Below are 26,606 nucleotides of genomic sequence, written 5' to 3'. Positions count from 1 at the left end.
AATAGATACTCATTGGGCACTCACTGGGGCCTGTGGGCAGATTTGTATTCTATCCATTCTGGAGAGCTGGTATGAGTGAGAATCAGAACCACAGTGGTTCATCTTCCCTAAAATTGTTACATAGTGTATCCCTCAGAGAACTTTGACTCATGTTCTCAGAGGAGTCTGCCTGTCTTGAATGTAAGCAATTCAACTCCCAACGTCACACCACAGATTCAGGACTGACCTTCACTATGACATGTACCTGAAGAGTTCTAAAGTAAAATCCACCATAGCTCTGCTTTTTTAGAAAGACCTCAGTTATGAGGTTAGATCACCCCAGGAGAACAGATGCATTTATTCCTCATTGTAATTCTAAAGCCATGGTAGGTACAGCATGCTATATGTTTCCATTACCTGTAGGGAAGGGCATAAAGGCCAGAGATAGATTGTCTCATGTCTTGGAATTGTAAGGATATAGATAATTGGAATTGAGCACAAAACAGTACAAACCTAGGGGATACTGGAGGAAATTGGATTTTCAATACCACTGCTCCAGCTAGTTATTTGCTAAATTAAGTTGCTTTGTTCACATTTATACTTAAGGAGAAGTCTTAGAGTTATAGAGATGTGGGAAATAGAAAAGCAAACTGTCTGTTAATAGTACAGAGCCCTACGTAATAGGAAATCATATTTTCATGGTGCCATAAAGCAAAAAGCAAAGGAGATGAAAACAACCTTAGAAGGAATTTAGGATAATGCCAGTATTTTACAAATGAGGAACCCAATGTCGCCATGTTATATAGCATTTCTCCTTGGTCAAGGTTGTTTTTCAATGAAAGGGTATATATAAGAAGTCCATATCTTTCTTTGACAAACCCAATTGTATAATTGGGTTCAGTCACAATTTGTGAATATCCCTTTGATAAATTCTAAATGTCCCCATTTTATAGAAGAAAAAATAAAATATTATATTCTTAAAGATCAGCATAGAAGCAGTGATAACAAGAGGTAACTAAATGGTAACCTTAAGCTCCAACTCCAGGCCAAGTATTGGCAGTGCCAAGCCTCATTTCTCATTGGGTTTGCTTCAGTGTTCTTCATGAGTGTAAGCCGAAGTGTTAGTCTCCATGTCGACAACAGACACATAGCTGACTCAGATAAAAGAATCCATGTAAATACACCCTTCTGACTCAATTGACATCTGTTTTTGACCTGAATTATATAGACTTGCTCTGTCTGATATGGTATCCACTAGCCACATGAGGCTATTTAAATTTAGATTAATTAAAATTAAATTATTCAATTCAATTAAAAATTTACTTCCTCGTCACACTAGCCATATTTCAAGTGCTCAGTAGCCATTCAAAAAGTTAAGCTAGTGGATAACATACCAGTTTAAAACAGGACATTTCCATCTTTGCAGAAAGTTCCCTTGGACCACCCTGAAAATGACAGTTTTCTTAATCTTTCACTTTCCTTGGCCTTTAAGATACAGTCAAGAAGGTTGAAAACTTCTGATGATATTTTCCAAATCTCTTTTAAAATTTTTGCAAGAGGTACATCTCTTATGAAGCTTCCTATTCATGGACACCTTCAAAAGAGAGATATTTGATATCTCCTACAGTTCAGGAAAATAATTACTGCTTCCCTCAAAGATTAAAAAGTTATATAACAGCTATTTTCAGATCTGTAAATGTCTGGGCAACATATAGGACATGGTAAAGATGGTAGACCTTTTGTGTAATCTAATCTTACAAAAACAGATACCATTGTCAGAAAAATGAATTTCCTATGACTATTTTATTTTCATTGTGTGAATTTCCTGAAAGATTGCCTCTATTTTGTCTTGCAATTTGAAACACATATTTGAGATGCTGTATAATCTGTGTACCTTCACTCTATGGTTAGTGTAGGAAAGTACAGGATGTTTTTTCAGAGCAGCATCTAGGTCTTGGTGCATTTCTTGTTTGTTTGTTTTTTTATTCATGGGACAAGAAGCAATAGGGCTCATCCTTCTAGATCTCCCTAAAGGCTTCAGATTTGTAATGTCCAGCATCATGGGCTCTGAAATTCCAATTCTGCTGACCAAGAATAAAACCCTAATACATAGTTGAACACATTTAGAAAGAAGATGTAAGGAAAAGTTCTTGATCTCAACCCTAAATGTCTGGATGAACCCTTGAAATGAAAACAACAAACTTCATTTTCCTGTTTCCATTTCTTTACTACTCACTTTTCTTAGGGAGGAAGCACCTTGTAGCATACTGCATTGTGTACATACAAGATTACACTTTGAACTTTGACCAAATATTGCAGTGCAGGTGGAGTATGGGCAAATGTTTTCCTTCTTCACTTCACTTCTGATCATATAAGCATACTTGGTGGCTTAGTATATCCCCAAAGACAGAGATACAACCTTTCATGTCATCCTGATGATGCATGATGAGTAAAAAGACAGCTTGCCTTGCGTGGACTCACTAAGTGCCACCGTGATTCCTGACGTTCATGCCAACAGAGGACCATTTTTCAAGGTGTATTGCTTCTTTGGTTCTGTTGCCCCTTCACTCACAATTTAATCAGTTAAACCAATTGGTAGGATCAGACCATCCCAACCCAAACACATTCACATTCTTTGATCAGGGAAGCTCAGTTCTATCATCTTCATAGGTTGGGAAACTTTTTCCTGGAAGGAGATGGGTAATGCAGAGTATAAAAGGGCTGAAATTGACCACCTTCTGGCCTGGCTCTGTATTCCTTCAACCCATTACAAGAAGACACTGAACAGAGAATAGAAGAGGTAGCACAGGTGAACGAGGGGAGTTCTGGCCCGTCAAATGGCGTTTATCAACTATACCCCAGGGAATGTTGTTAAAGAGAGTATGTTTTGTAGTCAAGGATGCTCTTGGCTCTATGAAGGCAGAGACTAACAAAATAAATAAATAAGTGGAGCTGAGTAGCATAGGTTGGACAGGAGGATCTGTTTCTCTGGTGTTTTCTGTTTGACACCAGTCTCTTTATCAGCAGCACAAGCCTGGAATTCCTGAAGCCACACTCATATCCTGCCATCGCTTTTTACGTAAAACTGCCATTGATTGGGATGGAAGTTTCATGACCAGAACAATGGCCGGATAGGAGGAAGGGAAAGGAGAAATGTGGGATGTTTGATCTGCATTTGTACATTGGTAGGAATGGTGTATATATGGGCAAAGAGATATGAACAAGCAGCTAATCGACAAATTTAACCAAATTCAGGCATCTTTGGAAGTCGCACAGACTGAACCAAAGCAACCCAATGAATTCAATTTATGTAACATTTATTATCTTTCATGTTCAAGAATTGACCTGAATGAATAGAATAAGATAATAATAAATAGCATTTTCATAGCACTTTGTGATTACAAAATACTTTTGCTTCCACTTTTCTTTTGAGTCTTATAATTAGTAAGGAAAATAGAAAATTTAATATTTCTTATTATAATTACTAGTCTTATTTTATAGAGAGGAAAGGTGATCAGAGAAGAAAAATTCACATTTGGCCCAAGGTTACACAGGTAAAAAAAATGGGATTCAACCTAAGATTTTCAAACTTTGAACTGCATGTGGCTTTGATAGAATCATTCTGCCACCATCACAATCATCTGGAAAAGCATTCCAATGACTCCCTGCCAGCTTTTCTAAGACTTTGTGTCACTTTTCTTAGGGAGGAAGCACCTTGTAGCATACTGCATTGTGTACATACAAGATTACACTTTGAACTTTGACCAAATATTGCTAACCAGCCCTTGACAATAAAGAGAGGGTGCGGTTGCTCTCTTTGGTAAAAAGTTCAAATAAGTATCAGAATCTGAAACACAGAATGATTTACAGTTGGCAAAAAGGACAACCATATAATGAACTACACAGTAGTTCACAAATTGAAGTAATTAATACTTTTTTCCACAAAACTTAAAACAATTCAATACTCTAGATATTTACCAAATCCACTGGGGAAGAGAGTTGTACTACTAGTCTAAATTCTTCTGGGTGGGACAGAGAAGTTGAGGTTAAGAAAGGGAGAGGAATATGCTCAATGTCACCCAGCCATGATCCAACCTGGTATTGTTCAGCACTTTGGAGGGACTGGGGCATAGACTATGAAAACTTCCAGGGGAGCTAGTACAGAAGTGTGCCCAAATAGGTTCATCATCAGAGCTTTTCAATGACTATAAAAAGAAGATGGAGAACGAGGCTTGCTGTGATTACAGACAAGGTCAGAAGGGAGTTGAGAGCAGCATTGATATCTTGAAAATGCCAATCCACCTGCTCTTTTTGGTGGAGTATTCTCCACCCTTCCACTGAGTGCACATGGATGGTGAGTGCAGTTAGAGGGACTCTAACGTTTGTTGTAGCAATCCCTGCTCTCTTCCCATAGGATCTGAGCCCCCCATAAGCCCCTGGTGATGGCACCCACGTTTCCACAGTTCACCTTAACTGAGGGCTTTGTCTCTCTCTCTCCTCATGGTAAGTGCGCTAGAATTGTGCATGCTAATAAAACATTCTCTCCTGTTTCCAATTATTTTTAACAATTAAGCATGCAAATGTCTGAACAACATTTATTAAACTTCTGTCGACATTTAGGAGGAAAGAAAAGATGAACCAACAAGAATCAGAATCATCAAAGAGTTCTTACAAAACCAGTATTTTGAGTCTTTAATTGGAAGTGAATCAGAAACAGGCATGTGAAATTTCCCTTGAAATACACACAGGGTTTAAAAAAATTTTTTTAAAGGATGCTCTGGGAAGAGAGGAGTCTAGGTCAGACCCAGTCCACACTAATGGGAAGAAAATGAATACTTTCAATGAGCTCTAAGGCCAGCCCCACTGCCTAGCCATGCCTCATCTATAAGATCTTCTGGGGGCAAAGTCTGGGAAGGCAGGGAGGGTTCGTCATGGCAATTTCTTCACCACACTATACACTCAAAAAATATGTAGAGATCCACAAATATCCAGAATAAATGGCTTAGGAGCCTGGAGCAGCAAATTTACATGGCTGGATACCTTCCTCAAAGTACCCTAAAAACTCCTACATGCCCATTTCCTAAAATGACATTTCCAGAAATGTCCCCCAATGCTCTTTCGCCCTCTCCTTACTAGAAAAGGGTAGAAAGCATAGGTGACTTTCAAATTGCTGACCTCTAGGGAAGTCTATTGGCACACTGAAAACACTATTTTATTTATGTATGTATTTGCAGGACTTCGGATTGAACCCAGGGTCTCATTCATGCTAGCAAGTGCTCTACCTCTGAGTTACTTCCCCGGCCTCTAAAGCTCATGTTTGAGCAAGACTACTTGTGTTCATATGTTGGAAAAGGACAAGGTCGGATGGGTATGGTTCTGTACAGATCTCAGTAATGGCCTGGGGGATGGGGGGTGTTTCCTGAGACAGTATATTGATATTTGCTCAAGGAAGTCATAGACTGGGTACAGGACTGGTGTCAGAGTACAGTGCTAGGAAAAGAATGATATGACACTCATGCATGTAGGCCTGAAGCATCACGGAAGCTGATTAATGAGGTGGAGCATGTCAGCCAGGCCCATGCCCACCCTCACATGCTCTCCTCATAACAGATCGCTTCTGAGTTATTTTTCTCTCTGAGTATACCCTTTCAACTTATTTCCTTCTAGAGATGATAACATTGAGGCCTGGCTTAGCAGAAATCAGTGGGAAATCAACCAAGATGAATTAGTGTCTTGGAGATGCCTCTTGCCACAGAGCTATACTACAGTTTTAATTTTTTTCCATTCCACATCTGATCCTTGTAGAGAGAAAAGGCTACTTTCATAACATTCAGATGGCTACGTGATTTCTTATATGCTTAAGTGGTCCCTACGGAAAGTGTCCTCTTCAGTTCCCTATGTGCGTTGTGACAATGGTCAGGAAACAGGACTAAATGTTTAGTGAATAACAGAGCTTGAGTCCTTGTGGGTCCAACGAACCTTGGTATCTTTGCTCTTATTGTGGAATGTTAATAAAGAGCATGAATCCTTGGTTTCTTCTTCTACTGTCTCTTACCCAGTTCTCATCTTTGGGTACATTGTATCAAAGCCTTAGTTACCTTTCCTGTACAATGGTCCTTACTTTCTAAGAGTATGGGGGAGGATACTATAAATGTACACTATGTCATAGTTGCTTTGGAAGATAAGGTGGAAGTATAAGCAGCTCTCTTAACAGTGCTCATGTGCTATCCTGGGTCATGCACAGTGGTCTCTCACTAAGGATATGTAGAGCAGATAGTGAGGCCAAATGTCATGGAATGATATGGGACACTCCAGGCAAAAGAGGAAAGCAATGACCTTATCCCAACTTCTGGAATTTCTTCTTCTACTGACTTTGATGACACCTTTGGATACACATTGAAGTTTCTTTCCTCCTTGTGTGTTCCTAGAGTTAGAATGCCAAACCCACAGATAAGTTGACATCTCTAAATGAGAGAGGCCTGTGTTTCTTAAAATTTGGGGGAGGGGGTTTTCTTTTAAAGTTATCTGTCATGCTAAATTAGGATAATAAAAGATTAAGCCACATATAGAAAGTTGTTCCAAATAACTCTTGAAGGTGTGTGTGTGGTGGGGGGGGGGGGGTAGGGGACTCATTCACGGTTAATGAGGAGAATGGGTTAATTTTCCCTCTTTGAATGGAATCAAACTACAACTTGGATGAGTTCAAGTGGCTCATTGACCCCTAATAATTGTGCATAGGCTTCATTACGATGCTGCACAGGATGCTGTGAAAAATGCCAAGGCAGGCATTTGGCCTACACATCGAGAACGAAAAATTTGAAATAATAGGTTCTTTAGGGCTAAATTATGTTTGCTCCCAAGGATCCTTGGAGCTATAGTTTTCTTTGTTCTGCCAAAGGAAAAAGGAAATACATCAGGAAGCTGGGCCAGTCCGCAGGAAGTCTCACTTGGGCTGATAAAAGGAACTGATGTGAGGTGGCTTTGGATGCAGTTATAAGTCAATCAGCCTTGAAATAACAAGAAATGCTATTCAGGAGAAACTGGAGCCCGAAGTCAGCCTTGCTCGATGATTTCCTTTTAACCTTGCAGAACATTCCCTTCTTTGTGTTTCTCATAACCTCCCAAATCTGTTATTTTTTAAAAAATCGTGTGTACTTTTTATGAATAGATGAGTAAAAGAGAATTTTTTAAAAAGGGCAAGAGTTAGAGGAAGAGAGAAAAGAAAGAAAAGGCAGGGAGGTAAATGATGGAGTAGGGTCAAGTCAAAGACTATGGTATTCTCTTTTGAGTTACAAAACTAATTTCTAATCACATCTTTAGCTCATTATGGCAAAACAAAACCTGTTAGTGTCACAGTCTCTTGCCAGATGAACAAAGCCAGTTAAGTTCATCTGGACTTGTTGAGTAACAGATACTGGAGTACTGAGCAATGTAATGACTCTGACCAGTGCAGACTGTGGGTGGGGGTCACTAGACCAAAAGACAAACCAAACAACAAAACTAAGGTGTTCCTCAACAGATGGGGCAGGTTTGGAATCTAAGCTACATGGAGGTATATGTGTCAATCTGGTGACGTAGCACAGTGGCTAAGCTGTATGGATTTTGGAGGCAAACAGAATTCGGTTCAAATGACTGCTTTCCCACTTTTTTGCTTATATATATCCTTGGGTAAGTTACCAAATGTCTCCAAAATGAAGTACATCATACGGTTGTTACAAGGGTTAAGTGTGGGTATGTCCTAGAGGTTAGAAGATTAGCACTAAAGCCAGATAAAGAACTTGCTCTTTTTCTTCTTATGACTGTGATTACTTTCCCTCATTTTTATTCTCCCTTAGATGAAAGGTGTGTCTCTTGTTCTAAGGGAAGTACTAGGGGAAAAAGGCCTTAGCTGGGGCCACTGGGGCCCATGCACATGATGGGTGATACAGTTTCAAACTGAACTGGTGCCTTTTGGGGTTGACTGTGTTTGCCCATAGCACAGCACACACTTCCTGTTTTAAGAAGAAAAAAAAGTCATCCAGAAAACTCATTAAGAGGTTCAACATTCTTCTTGGACATCAAATAAGTCCTCAAAATATTGGTTTTTTTTTTAAGAGTTAAGTGTAAATGAATCAAAACCAGACAAATTCAATTTCCCTTCAATTAAACAGGATTTTTTAAAAGTCCAGAGGAAAGGCGCTTGGGGCCAAATGTGTTTAAATAAGACCCATTTTGGAAAAATGTCTAAGACCCCAGAGCAGATTCTGGCCCTATTCTTAGTTTGCATTAACATGGAAGGATTGGCATAGCTCCAGTGTCACTTGGCAACGAAGACAACCAGCTCCCAGAAATTCACAAAGCATCTCCTAAGAGCCCTAGCCTTCAACTGGTCTTGGAGGTCACTCCACCAAGTGAAACGTAGCCCTGAGATTGAAGGAAAAGAGTCATGTAGGACAGATAGAACATCTGAGAGTTTCAGGCATCCATACCCCAAAATGAGATGCAAGAAGAAAATGTGTGTGCATGTTCAGTTATATGGACTTGAGAGCCAAAAGGAAATTTTGAAATCATGCCTTCATTTTATACTCAAGAAAAAGTTTAACAGAATGAATTATTTACATGAATAGTGAAAAAGTAAAGTGATTTGCCTAAGACCCCATATCTAGTCCCAGGTAAAGCTAGGGCTATGAATTGGCTAGACTATTTCTCCCTGTTTTAACCACACAATGGGATCCAAAAGTCACTATGATCAACACATTTGGGATAGAATGACTTTTTTTACAGTATATTTTGAGTAGTCACCCTTTATTTTTTACATCTTTGTATTTTTAATTACAAAACTAATATGTGACAATGATTAAGAACATAAAATACTCCACAAACTTAAAATGTGCAAATTCTACTTTTTCATGCCCAGAGGTAACTCACTACTTTTAATCGTTTCTTATATATCCTTCTAAAAATTGTCAGCACATAATCTTACATGTGTGTTTAAATTTTTTTTTTTTGCATAAGTGGGATCATATATTTTAGAATTTGCCTTTTTTCCACATAATAATATACTTGGAGAACTTTATAAATCAATGTATATGGCAATTGATTTATTCTGTTTAATATTAGCAAGGTATTTTCTTGTATGAATTTTCACTCATTCATTATCCAGTCCCCCAATGATAGATGCTTAATTATTTTAATTTTTGCCATTACAAATGATGCTACAATAAATATCTTGTATATATATATATCTTTGGTATCTGAATGAACATATCTTTAAAATAAATTTTTAGAATTGACATTATTATCAAGTTTGCATAATTATTTACCTTCTCAAATAGATGTTGCCCTCTGGAAGATTATACCAAGTTATATTTCTACCAAGACGGAAAGACAGTGACATGTCCTCTCATGCTTTCTGACATGGGGCACTATCTAGTTGTTTTAATCTCTGCTCTCCTCTTAGGTTGCAAGTGTATGAATTTTATTTTTTGAATATCTTTATGCATGGACCTGAGATTCTTTTCATTTGTATTTCTTTTTCTAGCATTGCTATAAGCATTTTAACCTATTTTCCATCAAGTGATCTGTAAGTAGTTTCTTTGTTTAAGACATTAAGTATGAGAAATAGTCTTTCGCAGTTTCTCATTTATCTTTTCTCTTTGTTTATTTTTGCAGTGCTAGGGATCAAACACAGGGCTCCAGGCAAGTATTCTACCACGGAGCTACATCTTTAGTCCCTACCTTTCCATTTTACTTAGGGTTTTTTTCTCCATGTTAATAGATAAATAGAGGAATTTAAGCTGAACTGAGAAGCCAGAAAGTCCTACCTTTCTACAAAAGTTCATACAATGGACCAATAGCATCAATGACAAAAGAGCAACCTGTCAAGTGGCTGCAACTTTTGGGGAAATGAGCCTAAATTTCCTTATAATCTACAAATAAAACTGCCCCAATTGGCAGTGCTTCATTTGGAATCACCAATAGTCAGAGCTTAAAAGCAGTTCTACCTTCTAGAAGAGACACCTTGTTCTTGCTCACTTGGGTGTTAATTAAAATGTACATGGATACATTTTAGTTAACACTACATTTGGCAGTGTGATTCAGTTTTTTGATGTATGACTAAATGAATGACTATAAATTAAAGTGATAAATATCAAAAGACAAAATGACTTTGCAGACTAAATCTAAATATATGCTTTTATACAGATTATTACAGCTTATAACAAAGACAACTCACAAGCTGAATAATTTTACAATATTAACCTGTTTGTTTTCACATTTTTGCTACACGAGTATTTAAAAATCCTTCACTTTCAGACTCCTTCCCACATAAAATCAATGAACACTCACGTATTCAGAACCAACGACTCTGCTACTGGAATGTTAGATTCCAGTAGACATGTGAAACCCACACATGTCTAGAAATTCAAGGTTAAAGCTCCCCTGGCAACTGTAATTCTGGCCTCTTGCAAGTGTGCACTGAGATATGACATAAAGGCTTTCATTACCTTGGACACATAGCACTGGTTGGGTAAATGGGCCTGCTCTTGGGAAAGAATTTCAGTATTCAAGTCTGCATTCTCCTTGAGGTGGTTTGAAAAATTTCATACCCTGGGATTTTGTTCATATACTTAATGGCAGATACATTGTTCCCAGGAGATGAGAACTATCTTAAATATTTCAGTGTTTTGTTTCATTTTTTTTATAGGTATGAGAAATTTTTAAACTGCTATAAAGTTGGCCTGAATTATCTGAAAATGTATCTACACCCTCAATCCTGAACCAGTTTGAAATGATAGTGATAAGTCTTGCTTGGATGAAATGTCCATTTTTTTTTTAATTTCCTTTTTTATTCCTTATGTATTTTTCAAAAAAAATATTTTTTTTTTTTAGAAATAAGTTGCAGAGGCTGGCCTCGAACTTGCAATTCTCTTGCCTCAGCCTCCCAAATCACCAGGATTATAGGCATGCACCACCACTCTGGGCAAAGGGTCAGTATTTCTAACTGAGGCAATGGGCTCAACCAACCCATGAGAGAATGTCAGACCTGTCTAAATTTCCATATTGATTTTAGTTTCAGGGAAACAACCTTCCTTTTCATCTCTACTATCTGCTGATTCATTATCAAAAGTAACTAAAGTTGTAACCTAGGACCAAGTGCCTGATTGAAAAGAGCTCAAGGGCTGAAGGTGTAGTTCAGCAGTAGAATGCTTGGCTAGATTGTGTGGGCCCTGAGTTAGATCCCTAAGAGCCAAAACAACAAACAACAACAACAAAACCCCAGCTGAATAAGATCCCCAGATCCCTCGGAAAGAAGACACATTTGAAGGGGCAAAAATGATAACCACAGTTTTATTAGAGCTGGTGAAATAGGATTTCTCCTCCCTCCCTGCATGTCCTATTTAATAAACAGGTGTCTCTAAAGAGCACTGATGGCATTTCTGGTTGTCTGAACCTATCACTGGTTTTCTAATCCTGATAGCTTAGTCACTTCTCATATGGATTCCATAAGTAATGGATCCATCCCCATCTCTATTTCCTAAGGGGGAGTTCAAGAGTAGGAAAGATTCAGGTACTAAGGAATTTGTACAGCTATGTAGATCATGCCTCTATTCAAAATGTTTTCATTCATTCTTTTTATATATTTTATAAGACCCAAATCATTAGTTATGGTTTTTAAGGTCCTCTATAATCTAGTTTTATCCAGTCTTTCCAATCTCACTCTCTTCTTGAATCCCACCCTAAGTATTCCACTCTTCTTAGAAAGCCCTTGACCATATCTTTCTGTGTAAGTCCTATGTATACTTCAAAGCCCCAGGTCCAGACCCATCTAAGCCAAGAGGAGTGTGGCTGGTGTGTGGAGAAAAGGCAGGTATTCTGCAATCAGAAGCATGGGGCTTGAAACCCAGCTCTTTCATCTCTTAGCAATAATCTTGGGCAAGTTGCCTCACACTCTCTGAACTTTCATTTCTTCCATATAAAAGGGAGATGTGGTTATATGATCTCCCTCAGGGCTGTTGCAGGGATGAGATGCATGAGTGCCCATGAAAGTGCTCTGCATACAGTAAGAAACTACTTGAAGAACTGCTATCATTAGGTCTTTCCCTGTCTCTTCAGCTGTAATTGCTTTTTTCTACCCACTGGCTAGGTCTCCCAGGCAGCAGCCTATTGGCTGCTAGTATCCTCCCCTCATAGAATGTAGTCACCTAGTTTAGTTTCTGAATAACAATCATGCAATTACATTAATATGGTTTGTCAGTTTATGTTGCCCATGAAGCTGGGGTTACAGATACCTCTAAGACCAGCTCATTTTGCACCGAAAAGGGTTATTTCATAGATAGACTCATTCCACCAAACTTCACCCTATAGGTGACAGTATGGGAATAAGTGAATGCCTCTGGCAAAATACCTCAACAGGATACTGGTGAGTTCATCAGGTCAGTAGCAGAATTATAATATGCAAAAGAGTGATATCACTTGGTAATCCATCGTTTTGATGAATCAATACATAAATGGGATAAACACTATAGATATGAAATCATTAAAGCAACAGAAAATGAAACAGGGTGTAGTCTTCTGCAGAGGAAGAGACACCTGCACAGCTTTGAGATTAGGGCTAGTTCAAGGCTTTATGAGGGGTGTATGTGTGTGTGTGTGTGTGTGTGTGTGTGTGCACGCACATAATGGCCAATGTACTTTAGTCTACTCAGTTTGTTACAAAACAATAAGAAAAAAGATAGATTTAGAAAGATTTTTTTAAGTGCAGTCTTCCAAAAGAATTGAAATAAGAATAAGAATTATTATCAAATTTGTGTAAATATTTACTTTTCCAAATAGATGTTGTCCTATGGCAATTCATGTTATCCAAAACAAACATTGTTCTGTACCTGTATTATTCAACTAAGAAAATAGTACGTTTTCCATTCTAATCTAAAAACCTATACATCAGGTTTCAGATTTAGTGAGTTTTTAATCTGGGGATATGTTATGAAATTTGAGGTAGAATATATACCCCATCCACTAGAAATCCCATCTGGTAGCTCAATAATATTAACATTTTTCAAACTTGTGGGGAGGGCATTATTCTGTTTCTAAAAAGAAAAAAGGCTTAAATCAGCCACCTTTTAAAACCATATTTTTTAAAATGGTTTAAATTATCCTCCTTTTAAAACAAATAATAAGGAACTATTAATCCCAAACAAAGGGAGACATTGAAATCCTATATTTTATCTAATGTGATTGTTATCCAAGGTCTTTTTACTACACAGTCTTGAAAATGGATCCATAAGATACATCCTAATACAATTAAGTATATTTTATTTAAAATTCAAATATTCAATTATTAAGAGTTTTTTTAAAAAAAAGATTCAGTCTACCTGTCCACATTGGGTAAAGGGGTCTATTGATTATTTAAATAAAATACTATATTTTTGGTTGTTCCCTGGTAATGAAGACTTTGTTTGCTTTGCCCAAAATATAAAAAAAATAATAATTTATTTTGGAAAACAGTTCTATAAATCTTATCTGAAACTTTGGAATTTTTTTTGAAGTATGGAGATAATTTGAGATTATACTAATGCATTTTTCATTAACAGAAGCATCTTTAGTTCAAATGCCAGATTCTTCATGATTTCTCTTTTAAAGTCTTCTCTTTCTCTCTCTCTCACACATATCCTGCCTCCAGAATTATAAAATTCACAATAATATAACAAAAGCAAATGATATCATCATGGGATTGTGGAAAGGACACTGCCCGATGGGTCAGGAGGCCTGAAATCTCACCCTTTCTCTGTAACAGGTTAACTCTCTAATTCGGGACATTTCATTTAACACTCCAGGCCTCAGCTTTCCCACCCATAAAATGAGGCTGTCTGGCCTAATATGCCCTAAAGTTCTAAAGTTGCAAGCCCGTGAACTTGAATTAGAATAGTAATGAGGTTAGAAGGAAGCTTTTTAGTGGAAGTTATTCACACAAAAAAAGCAGAATTCACCATTTGGTAATTATCTTTGGGGATGGGTCATAGGAATAGAGAAACTGGCCAAATCTTGCCTGGAGTGCTCTCCAATCTAGATGACATGAAGGTTAAAAGGTGGGGGTGAGGTGGAAGGCAGCACCCCCTCCTTGAGGACTGGAACAAGTCTGTGCCTATGTATTCCTCACTTGTCTGCTTCTTCCCCAGAACTTCTTAAATTTCCCTCCCAAGCATATCTGAGGCAGACTCTTCTCTGGTTTGCACAGCCCATTGGTGACCTGGTCTTTCTGGCCCAGTTTACTTTCCCATCATTTACTGATTGTGTGGTGCTATGACTTTCTGAGATAAAAGATGAGAACAGATAATACCTCTGCTCAGCTGGGACTTTGTTAGAGGCAATCTCTTTAAACATCCTAGCTGGTACCATTCCATCGTTTTCTATGCCCCTAACCTGCTTTATGGCTCTCCAGAAAATATATAACATCCAGACATAAATCTATTTCTGTGTGTATCCATCACCTCCACTCAGGTGTAAATTCCCAGACAGTTTTGATCCACAATACATAAAACAGAGCCTTGGAACCTAAGAGTCACATCAAAAGTATCTATTGAATTAATGAAACATTTTTATGGTTAATTCAGATCAGTGATCTAATATTCTGACCAATAGATCCACATAAACCATAATCCAAAGGAGAAGCTGAACTAATGTGTATCCAGCTAAGGTAGCAGATTTTATTTCATCCTTACTGTGACTTGTGTGAGGAGGCACTTTGGCCCCATTTTATAGATAAGAAAACTGAGACCCAAAGAGCTAAGTTCCTTGTTATAAGGCACCTAGAAACTAAGCAGTAGAACTGAGAAGAAACTCAGGTTTTTAAACTCCAAGTCTACTCTTCCTTTCCTGCTTCGCAATTTCATTCACCATGTCTACCTCTTTTCTGATTATATCCACATCTTTGATGGTACCATATGCATTTAAGTTTCCATGGATGAAATTAATTGGATTCAACTGAAGCCTGCCTAGAACTAAGAGGCAGTTTTAAAAACCAGGTCATTTCTTCAAGCAGCAAGCAGTACCACGTGCTTTTCAACACTGATCATATCACTGTGGGGAACAGGGGTGGGGTAGGGTGTTGTTTAGTATGACAGGTACTAAACAACAAGGCTGTGGCAAAAGAAGAGTAACAAAATTTAGTGTTCCCAATATGATACTCAAAGCCTTCCCAGGAGATATTCTTGAAAGACAAGTGAACATAATACAAAAGGATTTGCAACAAGTGCAGTGTGATTGGGAATTTATAATCCCATGGAGTTGTGCAAATTATGCACAAAATAAGGGTTTTTTTTTTTTTTGTGTGTGTGTGTGTATGTGTGTGTGGAGAAATCCAAACTGTCCTGGCATCCTGGATCAAATACTTCCAGAGTGCTGAGACCCACAGGTATTTTTAAATATACATATGCCTTATGTTTGAGGAAGAAATATGCAGGTGCATAAAGTCACATCCCAGAATCACTCAAAGCTGATTTTTTCAAGCCACTCAAACTGCAAACCCACATGCCGGGTTAGTGTCTACAAATTAGATCTGCTCTGTAGTGTCTTTAGACCTGCTAGTTTATCACAGGACTTAGTGCACATACAGATAAGTATTTTAGTATATGAGCAAAATATTCTAGGCATAGAAAAACTTGGAAAGATCCTATTGCAGAGGTACTGCAGCCCCACTGTTTTGTTTTTACAAAGATTATGAAGCTCAAAGAGGTTTAACAGATTGTGCATTCTCACAATAAGAGCAGAATTGGTTGGCTTCTCTCCCAGTTCACTCTTCTTCAAGCACATACTAAACCATCATGGGAGTGGGATCCTTGGAACCCCAAGATTCAAAGGTCACATGTGAACAGGAACCTGTGGCTTACACATAACCAAAATATCAAACTATACACTAAGGACTCAATCCTTCCAAACCTTGGGGACTGAAGACAGCTGGACAAGTCACTGCTCAGGTAACCTGGCTGAGAGATAAGAGTGGTTGGTCATGGAAAGGGTTTGGAGTGGCTCAGGGTCTCCCACCATGTACCCTAAAAGAGACCTTCCCTCCCATCTTTGGCATGAAATGCCAGGTTCCTTGTCTAGGGCTGTTCTCACTAACTGCCATGCCAATCCCTAAGAGTGTATCTAAAGAGGTTAGCACATCCTGGGTACACAGACCACAGCTTCCTCCCCTTGCTCAGGGCCTTTGCTTAGAGTTCTGAGCACTGTGAAGATATTTCTTCACTTCTCCTTAGGGTGTCCACATCAAGACCCTGGAGCCATCTTACCACTCTTCTCTATCAGAGGGGCATTGCTGAGGTAAGTGGTTAAGTGTTTCAATTTAGGGGGGTTGTCTAGAATGAAACATCTCATTACAGAATTCAGGGATCCGGATACTTGCATGCGTGCACCAAAAGGAAACAGAGAAATAGGTGTACAATTGACCCAGTGAACCTACTCCCAGGTCTCTACTGTAACCTCTCTCACCCACTCACTTTTAGTTTGAGGAACCCAGAGACTCTTAAAGGCTCCCTTTAACCCATTACAATCAGTTTTCTCATCTACAGATTTTCAAGTTCCTTCAGTTGGTTGGTGTCTTTTACCTAAGTCAGCATTTTCAAACTTTCAGAAAAAAAAAAAAAAAACCTAGAAAATTAAACCGCGACGACCCCACCCAGATGATAAAAATCTCTTGAATTCTCTAAGCCCAACATCTTAGCCTCCTCTCACTCAGCCCTGAGCAGAGTTGTTTCCTTTGGGTCCTGGGGAATGGCGGGCTCTGCCACTCCTCACCTCACCAGCCTAATAGTTTTTCCAGACAAACGCCTGCTTGGTATTACATGGCAGCCTGGAAGCTAACTTCTGGTCCCATTCATTCCCCTAGGTTCTCTGAGGCCAGTCACGTTAGGGGGTGTCCCTCCTCTCCACTCCTGGTCCACTTCCCCCTTTCAGAGGGAGCAAGCAGTGAACTCTCCTTAAGTCTGACAAGGCACCCAGACCCTCACTAGTTTCTCAGGCTGCACTTTGCAACCTAGACCCAGGCGTGGCGGCGCTGATGAGGTTGGGATTGACAAGGCAGGCGCCAGGACCGCGGGCTCTGAACCCGCCACCACCGCCGGGGGATGTCTCTGAAGGGCGAGGGACTCTCGCTGAGAAGACAGCTCCCGGAACCCGTCCCCTGAAGCTGACGCATGCCGGGGCGCGAAGGATTAAGGCACGGGGTACAGAGGAGCTGAGCGGACCGAGGTTGGAGATGGAGGTTCCTTGCACAAGAAGCGGCGAGGCCGGACCGTTAGTCCCGGAGAACCGGCTAGCCGAGTGCTGAGAACTGGGCAACAAGTAGCTAGAGGGAAAGGAAACCAATCTCCGCTGACATGTAAACAGGGGTTTCCATCAGGAAGAGCCCGCTCAGGCAGACCCTCGGACACACTCCCTTGCACCCACATCCGCCTGCTACTAATCCACTTAGTCGCTCCGGGGCCCATCAGGCAGGGACCCGAGGGAGACGGCTGTTGCCACTGCCCCTGCCCCCGCCGCTTTCGGCCTCTGGCGAGAGGAAGCTGGCCGCCAGAGCCCTGCGCGGCAGCCAGGGCGCCCTAGTTGCCGGGTGGAAATGGTAGACCCGAAGGTCTCCCGCCCCTGACTCTGATCCGCGCTCGGGGTCTCCAGCTTTTAAGCCGCCGCCCGCTCCTGCAGACCCACTGGCAGAGTGGTAGGAGGGGGCCGGACTCCCCTTTAGCAGAGGGGATGTGGGGAGATCGCCCTCCGTGGGGAGCCTGGCCGGCCTCCCCGAAAGTGGGACTGACAATCCGAGCAGTGGAGGAGACCGCGCGAAACGGGGGCGCGGAAGGAAGGGAGAGAGGCCACGTCTTCCGGGACCCCGGAGCCCTGCGCCCAGCCTGCCTGCCGCCCCACCGCGCTGCTGGGCCCCGCCGCCCGGCACCATGCCCCGCCGCTTACCTTAATAGTCCCGTCCATTTGGCCAAGTCTGCAGCCGAGCCCCCCAATATTCCACACATTGACCCGGTTACAGCCTGACCTCGCAGCCCCTTCAGATTAGCCCGGCGCGGCCTCCCTGGCGCCCTGGGCCCTCCCTGAGTGCCCCCTGTGAGCGCCCTGCCCTCGCTCCCCTGTGCACGTTTGTTGTTGTAGCGGAGCGAAAAAGAGACAGTTAACCGGATGAAACTTTTTTTCAGCTAATTTTGGGAAGTGACTTCACTTTGCGAACGGGGAGGAAGTCCTATCTCTCTCTCTCTCTCTCTCTCTCTCTCTCTCTCTCTCTCTCTCTCTCTCGCCTCGCGCTCTCCTCTCTCTTCTCTCCCCTCTGCTCTCCCTTGTCTTCCCTCCCCCACACCCCCTCTTCCTCTCTTCGCCTAGTCCTGCTTTTCGCATCACACACTATATAAATATACGCGGAGATGCCCAGATACATTCATGCACTACGCACACAGGATACTTGCTCCTGGGAGATAAGAGCTAGCTGGGAACAATGACGGGGTCCACGCCCAACGTCCGCGCCCTGATTCCCCGCAGTCTGCAACCAGCCCCCAACACCTTCCCCCCAAATCCAAAACCATACGCCTTTGGCTTCTTTCCTTTTCCTGGGGCCGTTGGCCGAAGGTGGCCCTCCTGACTCATTCACTTTCCGTTTCTTCCCACAGATAGGTTCATTAATGCTTTTTCCAGCCGGAGTCAAACTTTTTGGGAATGGGAGGACCGCGGGAGAGTTTACTAGGGCAGGCAGAACCTGGCGCTTACTCCTGAGAAGATTCGGACGCAGACGAGGCAAACCAACCATTGGAAAGTGCATCCAATGAGAATTTTCCCATTCGGGCCCTCTGATGCTGACATGAGGCGGACTCCCGCAGAAGCTCACCCACTTATCCACGCGGATTCGGGGCGATTTCAGGCTGACCTGAGCCGTCAGGGGCGCAACTCGATTCCGGGTGCATTTTTTAGGAAAGGGGCGCCCTCCTGGCGGCGCGCCTCGACTCTCGGCTCCCGGCGTCCGCGAAGGACTGGGACCCGCGGCACCCTAGGTCAATCTACCCCGTCTTCTTGGGTTAATCCCTTCGCGCTTAACGGGACCCGACGGCCCAAGCCTCGGCAACCAAACCAGAGTCCTTCTTGCAATTCTACCATGGCCCCCAAGAAACTGACACTACGGCGGATGTTCACTCCACGCTGGTCAGCAGGTCCCCGGAGCGCAGCACGCCACAGCGCCACACAGACCCAGACTTCTCCCGGAGTGAGACAAGGAGGCCAGCGCTCCAGGCTGTCATCCCCATCCAGCCGGGAGACCAGCCTCTCCTCGACCCACTTGTCCGGCAAGGCTCACCCAGAGACCTCCCAGTTCCCCTGCTGGGCCGCCGCGCGCTCTAGTTAGGGCAGCCTTCAGTGGTCCGGGTGTTCTCGGCCTGACTCCCTCTCCCCAATCTCCAAAACAGGTTACCTTGTCCACGCTCTGCAGACCACGCTTGTGACTGTCTCACTTTTATTTAAGAGTCCGCCCGGGGAAAGAGGAAAAAAAAATCCAGAGAAGATCCGAGTGAAACGGAAAGAAAAATATTCAAAAGTGTGTCCACAGCGGAGAAAAAGGTGACATTAATTCTTTATTTCTTCAGGAGCAATTGAGCCTGAGAGCTCGCTCGCCCGCCTCCCTCCCTCCCTCCTTCCTCCCCCTCTCGAAATTAGTCTCATCAATTCAGCTCCAATTTTGGGTTCGAATACAGACACGGGTCTGAACGTGACCAGACCTGGAGTGGCGGGTGCAGCCTGCCAGCAATTGAGACTCCGTGTGCGTGGGGGGGGGGTGGAGTGGGGTGGTTGGTGGGAAGGGGGCCGGGCCGACTCCCCCCACCAGTCTGCTTCTCAATCCAGGGGTCTGCTCCGGGGCTCCCCTGGGACCGCCACATCTGGTTACCGCTAGCGGGGTCAGTCCCCCCCCCCTTTGCCTGGGGCCACCAGTTCTGGAGTTCAATTAAAAGAAATCAGGCTTAACCCTTTCCTTCCCGCGGCCCGGCTGCCCGCCCTCTTGCTCTTCCCTTCAGCGTTTCCACATGCTTTCCAGAGAGGAAAGAGGTTAAAGGGAAAGGAAGAATGAATTACATCCTTTCAAACCCCAAATTGTTTCCTTTTCTGCCCAGACTTCACCGACCTTCAAACGACAACAGGGCTTTCAGGAGGGTGCGGGGAGATCGCTTCCCACCGGGTCCTCACCAGAAACCCGCGCACTCCAGCCACATTGCTCCTCTTTTAGCTAGAAAGGACTTCGACTTCACCACCAAGAGGCCCCTTTCCTGATGCTGGGCAATCACAGAGGCCCTTAATGGCCACCCCACACGTGGCGGCTAGCAGCAACCCCCCATGCCCCCCCTACACTCCTCCTAAAGGGACTCTGTGGCAAACACAATCACTAGGTTTTTCTTTCCAACTCTGGTTGGCTTGGCAATTAACAGTCCTGTTCACTATAGTGATCAGTTATCACCTCAACAGTACACCCCACAATCCCATTTAGTACCAGTTGCCTTTCCTGTTGGAAGTGCTCAATATGAAAGTAGATTAAAATGAAGATTGGCCTTCTGTCTGAGCTTCGGAACACAACAGCATTTTCTGCTTCTGCCTATAAAACCAAAGTTATAGCAATTTCACAATTTTGGAAGTCAGGGAAAGGGAGCCTGGCAGAGGCATCAACCTATGCATAGACATAGGCATCATTGCCCCTTTGTGATTCTCAAATTGGCACCAGTGCAGCTGCCTTTTGCTGTTTACTAGTCTCTGCATAAGGAGCTACTGCCCATTCACAAGGTCTTTTCTGAGAAAGAAGACCCCAGCCAATTCTGAGCAGATTTCTAAGGGAATATCAGATTCCTTCCCTCCTATGTTGAGGTGCTGGTGGACAAGTTTGTCCCACTTATGTAAGTCTGGGCTCCATGCTCCACTCCAATGCTGCTGCTGCTTTTTTAAATCCTGAAGGGGGGAAAGCCCTAACCAAACACAACAGTAAACAAGTCTGCCCTGTTTAATGTGGTTACCACCAGACATCTGGAAAGATGGTTTGATCCTGGCAGCTCACATTGTTTTCACGAGCAGCCAAAGAGCATATTTTGAATGTTTGCATTGAAACAAATTGATAGAGAGCCTGCGGTGAGGCTACAAATGAAAACTATCTTGTGTGTTGGGGGTGGGGTGGGGCTTTCTGCTACTCTGGCCTCTCCCTCCCCTTCTCTTTCCTCATCCTCTTCCCTCTCTCCATCACTCTTCTCCTCCCTCTCTCCCTTGTCTACAAGCCTAGTTTAGGAATGGTCGCCCCTGCCCACACACTTGTGCACACCCTCTTTCCTGGCTCACCAGGGACTATTTGGCCTCACTCTTTCCCAGACTGGGCAGGGCTGGTGACCAGGATCTGGTATGGGTACCATCAGTGCCCATTCCACCAACCCATTCCTGGCTTTCCAGGCAGGGAAAGCTCACAGCCAAAGAAGCCAGGCCAAGCATTTTTTTTTTTAAAGCTACCAACCGTAGGATCCCCCCCCCCAAAAAAAAAAAAAAACCAAGCCCACCACATCTTTCTAAGAACTATAGAAAGGGTGCATATGTAGGCAAATATTTATGAAATAGCTGGGTTTGGATCATTTTCATTGAAACGTCGGTGAGACCACTTGCCTCTCACCATTCGCACTTGACAATATTTTCAAAGATGCGGAAGTCCTGCTTCCCCCGGGAGGGGAACGGCTGGGCGAAACGTGTCTTGGCTCGCTCAATGTCAGCCCTTTTGACCGGGTCAAGACTTTCCAGACGCAGGCTTCCCGGGCTCCTTAGGTTCCAGCCTGGGTTGGGGGAGGGAGGACGTGACAACCATAGCTGGTCCCTGGGGTGCCTCCCGACTCGGGGACAGCTCAGTCACTTGAAACGCCGAAAGATTCCAGGCCTGGCAGAGCGTCTCGGGCGGATCCTTCCTTCTTCGTCCTCTGTCTTCCCCAACCCGGCTGGTCCAGAGCAGCCGCAGCGGGTATCCAAGCTGGCAAAGCGGGAGGCGGAGGGAGGGAAAAGCTGGCGAGGGGGGGGAAGGGGGGGAGGGGGGGGAGGGGGGGGAGGGGGGGAGGGGGGGGAGGGGTGGCGGGCCAGCGCCAAAACTCCAGACTGCACAACTGCAGCTTCAAGTGTCTGGCCTCTCGCTCGAGGCCATAATTAATTTGAGATTTATTTTTATTGGAGAACTCGAGTCTCGTCTGACCTTAGCCAAACAAGGCAGCTCGAGCCGCCCCTGGATGCGCTTGAATGCCGGGGAATATTTCTGCAGGAAGGCTCTGCAGGCGCGCGCCTGCTTTGAATTTGTTTCTCAGACTTCATCTACTCACAGATTGAAGGAAGATTTAAAGCCTCTGCTCGCCCTGCCTGCTCCCCACGCTCGTTCTTGCCTTAGCGCCGAGCGGGTTCAAAATGCTACGTGGGAGGCCGCAGCGGCTGAAGGGCCCGGGGCGGGCAGGCCCTGGAGGGGGAGGGAGGGTCTCTGCGCCCCGGACCCCAGACGCTCCGGGGCTGGGCCCCCAGACCACGCGGCGTCGACGAAGAAACCTCAGGGGAGTCCGAGATTGACCAGAAAGCGCAGGCTGACAAGAGGCGGAGACCAGCCAGGTGTCAGGACCCTCACCCAGTGGTGTCGCCCCGATGGGGACATGGGCGTGCGTATGTTGGGGGGGGGGGAGGTGGTTCAGCCTCTCCAATCCCCATCAGTCCCCTCCTCCCAGTTAGTCGTCCCAAACACTATTCATTCCAAGACCAGTTTCCTTGAAATGCAGCTTCGGATCTGCTGGCCTTGGGGCTGTGAAATTATGAGGGCTAACAGCCCCCTTTCAACTAGAGGGCGGGCAGAGGAGGGCATCTCCCCCAAACGCTACTCTGGCCGAATCGGCAGGCTGATAGGTGGAGGAGGGAGAGCAGGGAGTCTAGCAGATGAGCAAAGAAGGAAAGGGTAGGACCCTGCCAGTCCGGCAAGGGATAAGAGAGGAGCTCTTAGAGATGTGATCCACAGACTTGAAGAAAGGAGTGCTTTGCTTACTGCCGCTGTGGCAGGCGCTGGTCAGGGTTATCCCACTAAGTATCCTGGTCCCTCTTCCTGTCACACAGAGGAGTGCCGTGAAAGAACCTTCTGGTTGGATGATCGGGCTACCTGAATTTGAATTCTACCTCAGTACTTAACAGCTCTGTGGCCTTGAACATGTTTCTTCTCTGGGCCTCAGTGTCCTTTTCTATACAAGGGGTTTGTAATTGAACCAATCTTAAAGGGCTTTCTCTACAGATGAAATAAGTTATCTAGAACTTGCTTGGCAGCACAACTTTACCCTTATTTATCTCTATGGTTTTGCCCCTTACAAGCTCTGTCACATTAACCTCTCAGTACCTTCTCATCTGCAAAATAGGAGACCAACTGTTAGGCTCATTATAAGTGAGTTGGTACAAATACAATATTTAGAATATGGCCTGGCAGGGATGAGGGTATCTGAGAAATAGGGATCAATAGTATCACTGCTGAGTCAAGGTCTTCAGTTCCTCTCCCTCATGTTCCCTGGGTCCTTCCAGTTCTATACCTGTCTTAAGCTCTTCCCCTGTATGTACTCTTGAGTGCTCTGTGGGCCCCCAAGGGACTCAGGTCACCATCTAGATCGCTGCCCTGTGGAGTGGGCACCCTTGACCCTCAGGGCTCAGCTTGGCTCTGGACTCCTGGGGCCCAGGAGCCTAGGCCCGCTGTGTTTGTCAACAACCTCAGAGCCGGGTGCTGGACTGGGAATGGCAGGGGCTTGGCAGCCTGAGTCTGTTTGTACCCCTCTGGCAAATGGTTGGTGGAAGGAACCAGGGAACAGACCCAAGATTGTCCCTGCCACGCAGACCTTTCAGCGTCATCAATGCACCCCTTTGTGCAACAATACAAACTTTGTGGCTGCTGAAAAATCCATTTTCCCTCTTGAAAGGAGCTCCTGCGACGAGCTGCTCTTCTGGAGGCCCACAGCTCCCAGACTGTGGGCCCCCACCCCCAAGGCTGGTCTGCTCAGTTCTCCTGAACCAGTTTGCTTTCTCCCTGACCCTTAGCCTGGGTCTGGCTCCTCGACTTCCGGTTGCCCCTTTGGCGTTCCTCATCCCTAAGATTCTGGGTCCTGGGGTTTGTGTGGAAGGGAGGTTGCACCTCCGTATCCAGGAGCCATTTACAGTCCTAGAGAAGAGCTTGAAGCTAAAGTTCCTTGGGCTGTGTTCTAGATGGGAGTGGTCTGCAGCGTCCTGAACCTCTTAGGAAAACCCAATTCAGTGAACTTTGTGTGTTTTAGTCCAATCTCAAGATTGTGCTCAAGCACCTACTAGGAGCCATTCGTCCACCCCTCCATTCGCTAATCATTGATGGAAGGATCTCTCTCTCTCTCTCTCTCTCTCTCTCTCTCTCTCTCTCTCTCTCTCTCTCTCATCGTTTATTAAACATTCTTTCCAGGCCAAGCCTCCAGGATCCTGCTTTCCGTGGACTCCTTCAGATCTCAGGTGGGGAGCACAAAGATGCTCGCTTATTTCTACCTGACCTGTTTCCCTGTAGAGAGATCTAAGGAGGGTCGACACATAATTGGCGCCCCCTAGACAAGACCTTAAGAGTCCGCACACTTATCAGGTGCAAGCGAACAAGCCCAGACACAGCCCAGCCGTAGCTTTAGCGGACTCTGGAGGGAGCTCAACCGAGTGGCACCGGTGGTGGTGGGGCACTAGGGGGCGAGGCTTCAAGATGGAGGGCGGGGCAAGGAGCTGAAGGAGATCTGCATCCGTTTGCAGCACCTGAGTGAGTCTTTCTTCCTCTCTCTAAAGCAAGCTCAGGTACTCAGGGGCTCTGAGGGTCCTACCCGGAAGGTGTAAGGTCGTGACCAGGCGGGGTGAGGACCTTGCAGCCCTAAAGACCTTGCTACCATCCCTACTCTGGGCAGGGCCGCCCGGTGCGCACTCTCCTCCCAGCTCAGTCAGGGGGTTTTCATTAAACGTGTAACCCAGATGTCCCAGCTTTGGTTTGTTTACATTCTTGGGAACTGTTGTGGAAAGTTAGAAAAAAAAATCCTTCGATGTGCTGTCAAATATAGCAATCAGCGCTTTCAGGGTGGGAGCGGGCAGAGGAAAGTGGGCTTCCGGGCTGAGCTGTTGTCCAAACCATAGGAGAAATGCTTTGCACCCGCCCACTTGCACACCCGCCCACTTCACACGCACTAACACATATACTCCCACATCTGCATACTTGCTCTCCCATGCAAACAATTACACATCCTTAATGCAGGGAGTCTGCAGTGGCCAGAGAACACCAGCCTTTGGGACCTGACATAGGCAGGGGACCAGTTCTTCCAGCTCAGTCTTCACTAGGCTCCCCTGCTTCCCAGTCTCCCAAACAGGAATTGCCAAGTCTTATCCTTAAACCCTGAGTCCCAAGGGTTTTCCTCCTTCCCCCTTTCCTGGAAAAAGGCTGAATGGACTATAGGCCTACGGTGAGGGGTGGAGGAGAATTGGGGGGCTCATTACCTGCTTAAAGATGCTGTCATGTCTTACCTTGACGTAAGATGATGTGTCAGGGACTGTCTGAAACATCCTACGTTCGTGAGAAAGGGTCCAGAAGGCTCAAGAACCAACCTGGGTGGGAGAAAATTAAGTCAGAGAGTGGAGCAAGTGATCAAGCTAATGCAAGCAGAAAACTTTGGGAGCTGGAAGGCTCAGGTTCACCTGATCCAGCCAGGGAGGGTCCCAGGGAATTCCCTGCCCTTCTGCAGAAAGGCTTCTGAATAGAGGATGGTGAGAACTGAGAGTGAGCTCACATCTCTGGATCTCTTTCTTATAGTTCCCTACTGCAATCAGAGAAACCAGCCTTTTCCAGGGCTTGTGTATTTTTGCACCTGGGTCCATTGAGATTTGTCCTGACTGGAGAGAAAGTAGCCAGGGGGGTGGTAAGTTTCACCTTCCATGCAGCCTGAGGCCCTGGGGAGCAGATAATTTCAGAGCTGCCAATGCTTGTGCCCTCCCAGGGTACAGGCTAACTGCCACATTCTTCCCTTTCAGTGGATAGATCGGTTATGAAGGAAGACTGGCTCAAGGTTCAGAGGTCTGTGGAGGCCCTTTCCCAGGAAAGAGCCCTCCTTCTTCTGAAATAAAACAGGTTTGTGGGTAGAGACAATGACAAGGAATATCCGGCCCCCATTTTTAGTGGCAAAGGAGGTGTCTTAGTCTGAATATTTGGACTGGAGGGAGAAAAAAATACCCTAGGGTGCCAGGTGCCTCAGCATGAGTGGATCTGTCCCTGCCTTAACCCAGTCTGATGGCTCGCTCTCATTTCTTCCTTCTTTTTAGCCATCTTTAATGTGGCAGCGCACAGCTTCTCTGGCAGCCAATGTGTTTCTGATAAAGCAGTTTTCTCCCTGCTAACAAATTCCAGCATTTTTTTTTTTTTTTTTTGGCTCCTGAAGCCACAACAGACACGCACGAGTTCAGGAACAAAGTCCATTTCTCCAGCTCATAGACTCCCTTCACTGCTTCCACACTCCTTGGCCCTTTCTCAGAGTCTCCCCATTTTCTTTGCAAGACCCAGTGGGATATGAAAGGGGGAAAAAAGATGACAAAATGAGAAAAGAGAAAGAAAA

At 44.4% G+C, this 26,606-nt stretch overlaps 1 protein-coding gene across 2 annotated transcripts in view; it reads right to left on the bottom strand.

The window, feature by feature from the left end:
* Fli1 (Fli-1 proto-oncogene, ETS transcription factor) overlaps window positions 1–25,534 on the bottom strand; it is a 126,648-nt gene extending 101,114 nt beyond the window's left edge. The window contains exon 1 of one of the 2 annotated variants that reach the window (XM_077797791.1): window positions 25,525–25,534. Coding sequence is in view for 1 of the 2 variants with exons in the window: in XM_026392402.2 (XP_026248187.1) it covers window positions 17,920–17,937 (18 nt within the window). In the remaining variant the exon portion in view is untranslated. Of the gene's footprint in view, window positions 1–17,919; window positions 18,221–25,524 lie in introns of those variants that run through there. The other variant, XM_026392402.2, reaches the window with a different exon arrangement.
* Between the last annotated feature and the right edge of the window lie 1,072 nt (window positions 25,535–26,606).

This window comes from Urocitellus parryii, chromosome 4 (assembly GCF_045843805.1).
Source record: "Urocitellus parryii isolate mUroPar1 chromosome 4, mUroPar1.hap1, whole genome shotgun sequence".
Taxonomy (NCBI): Eukaryota; Metazoa; Chordata; class Mammalia; order Rodentia; family Sciuridae; genus Urocitellus; species Urocitellus parryii.
The sequence above is the reverse complement of the archived record's forward strand: the minus strand, read 5'-3'. Positions and strand labels throughout refer to the sequence as shown.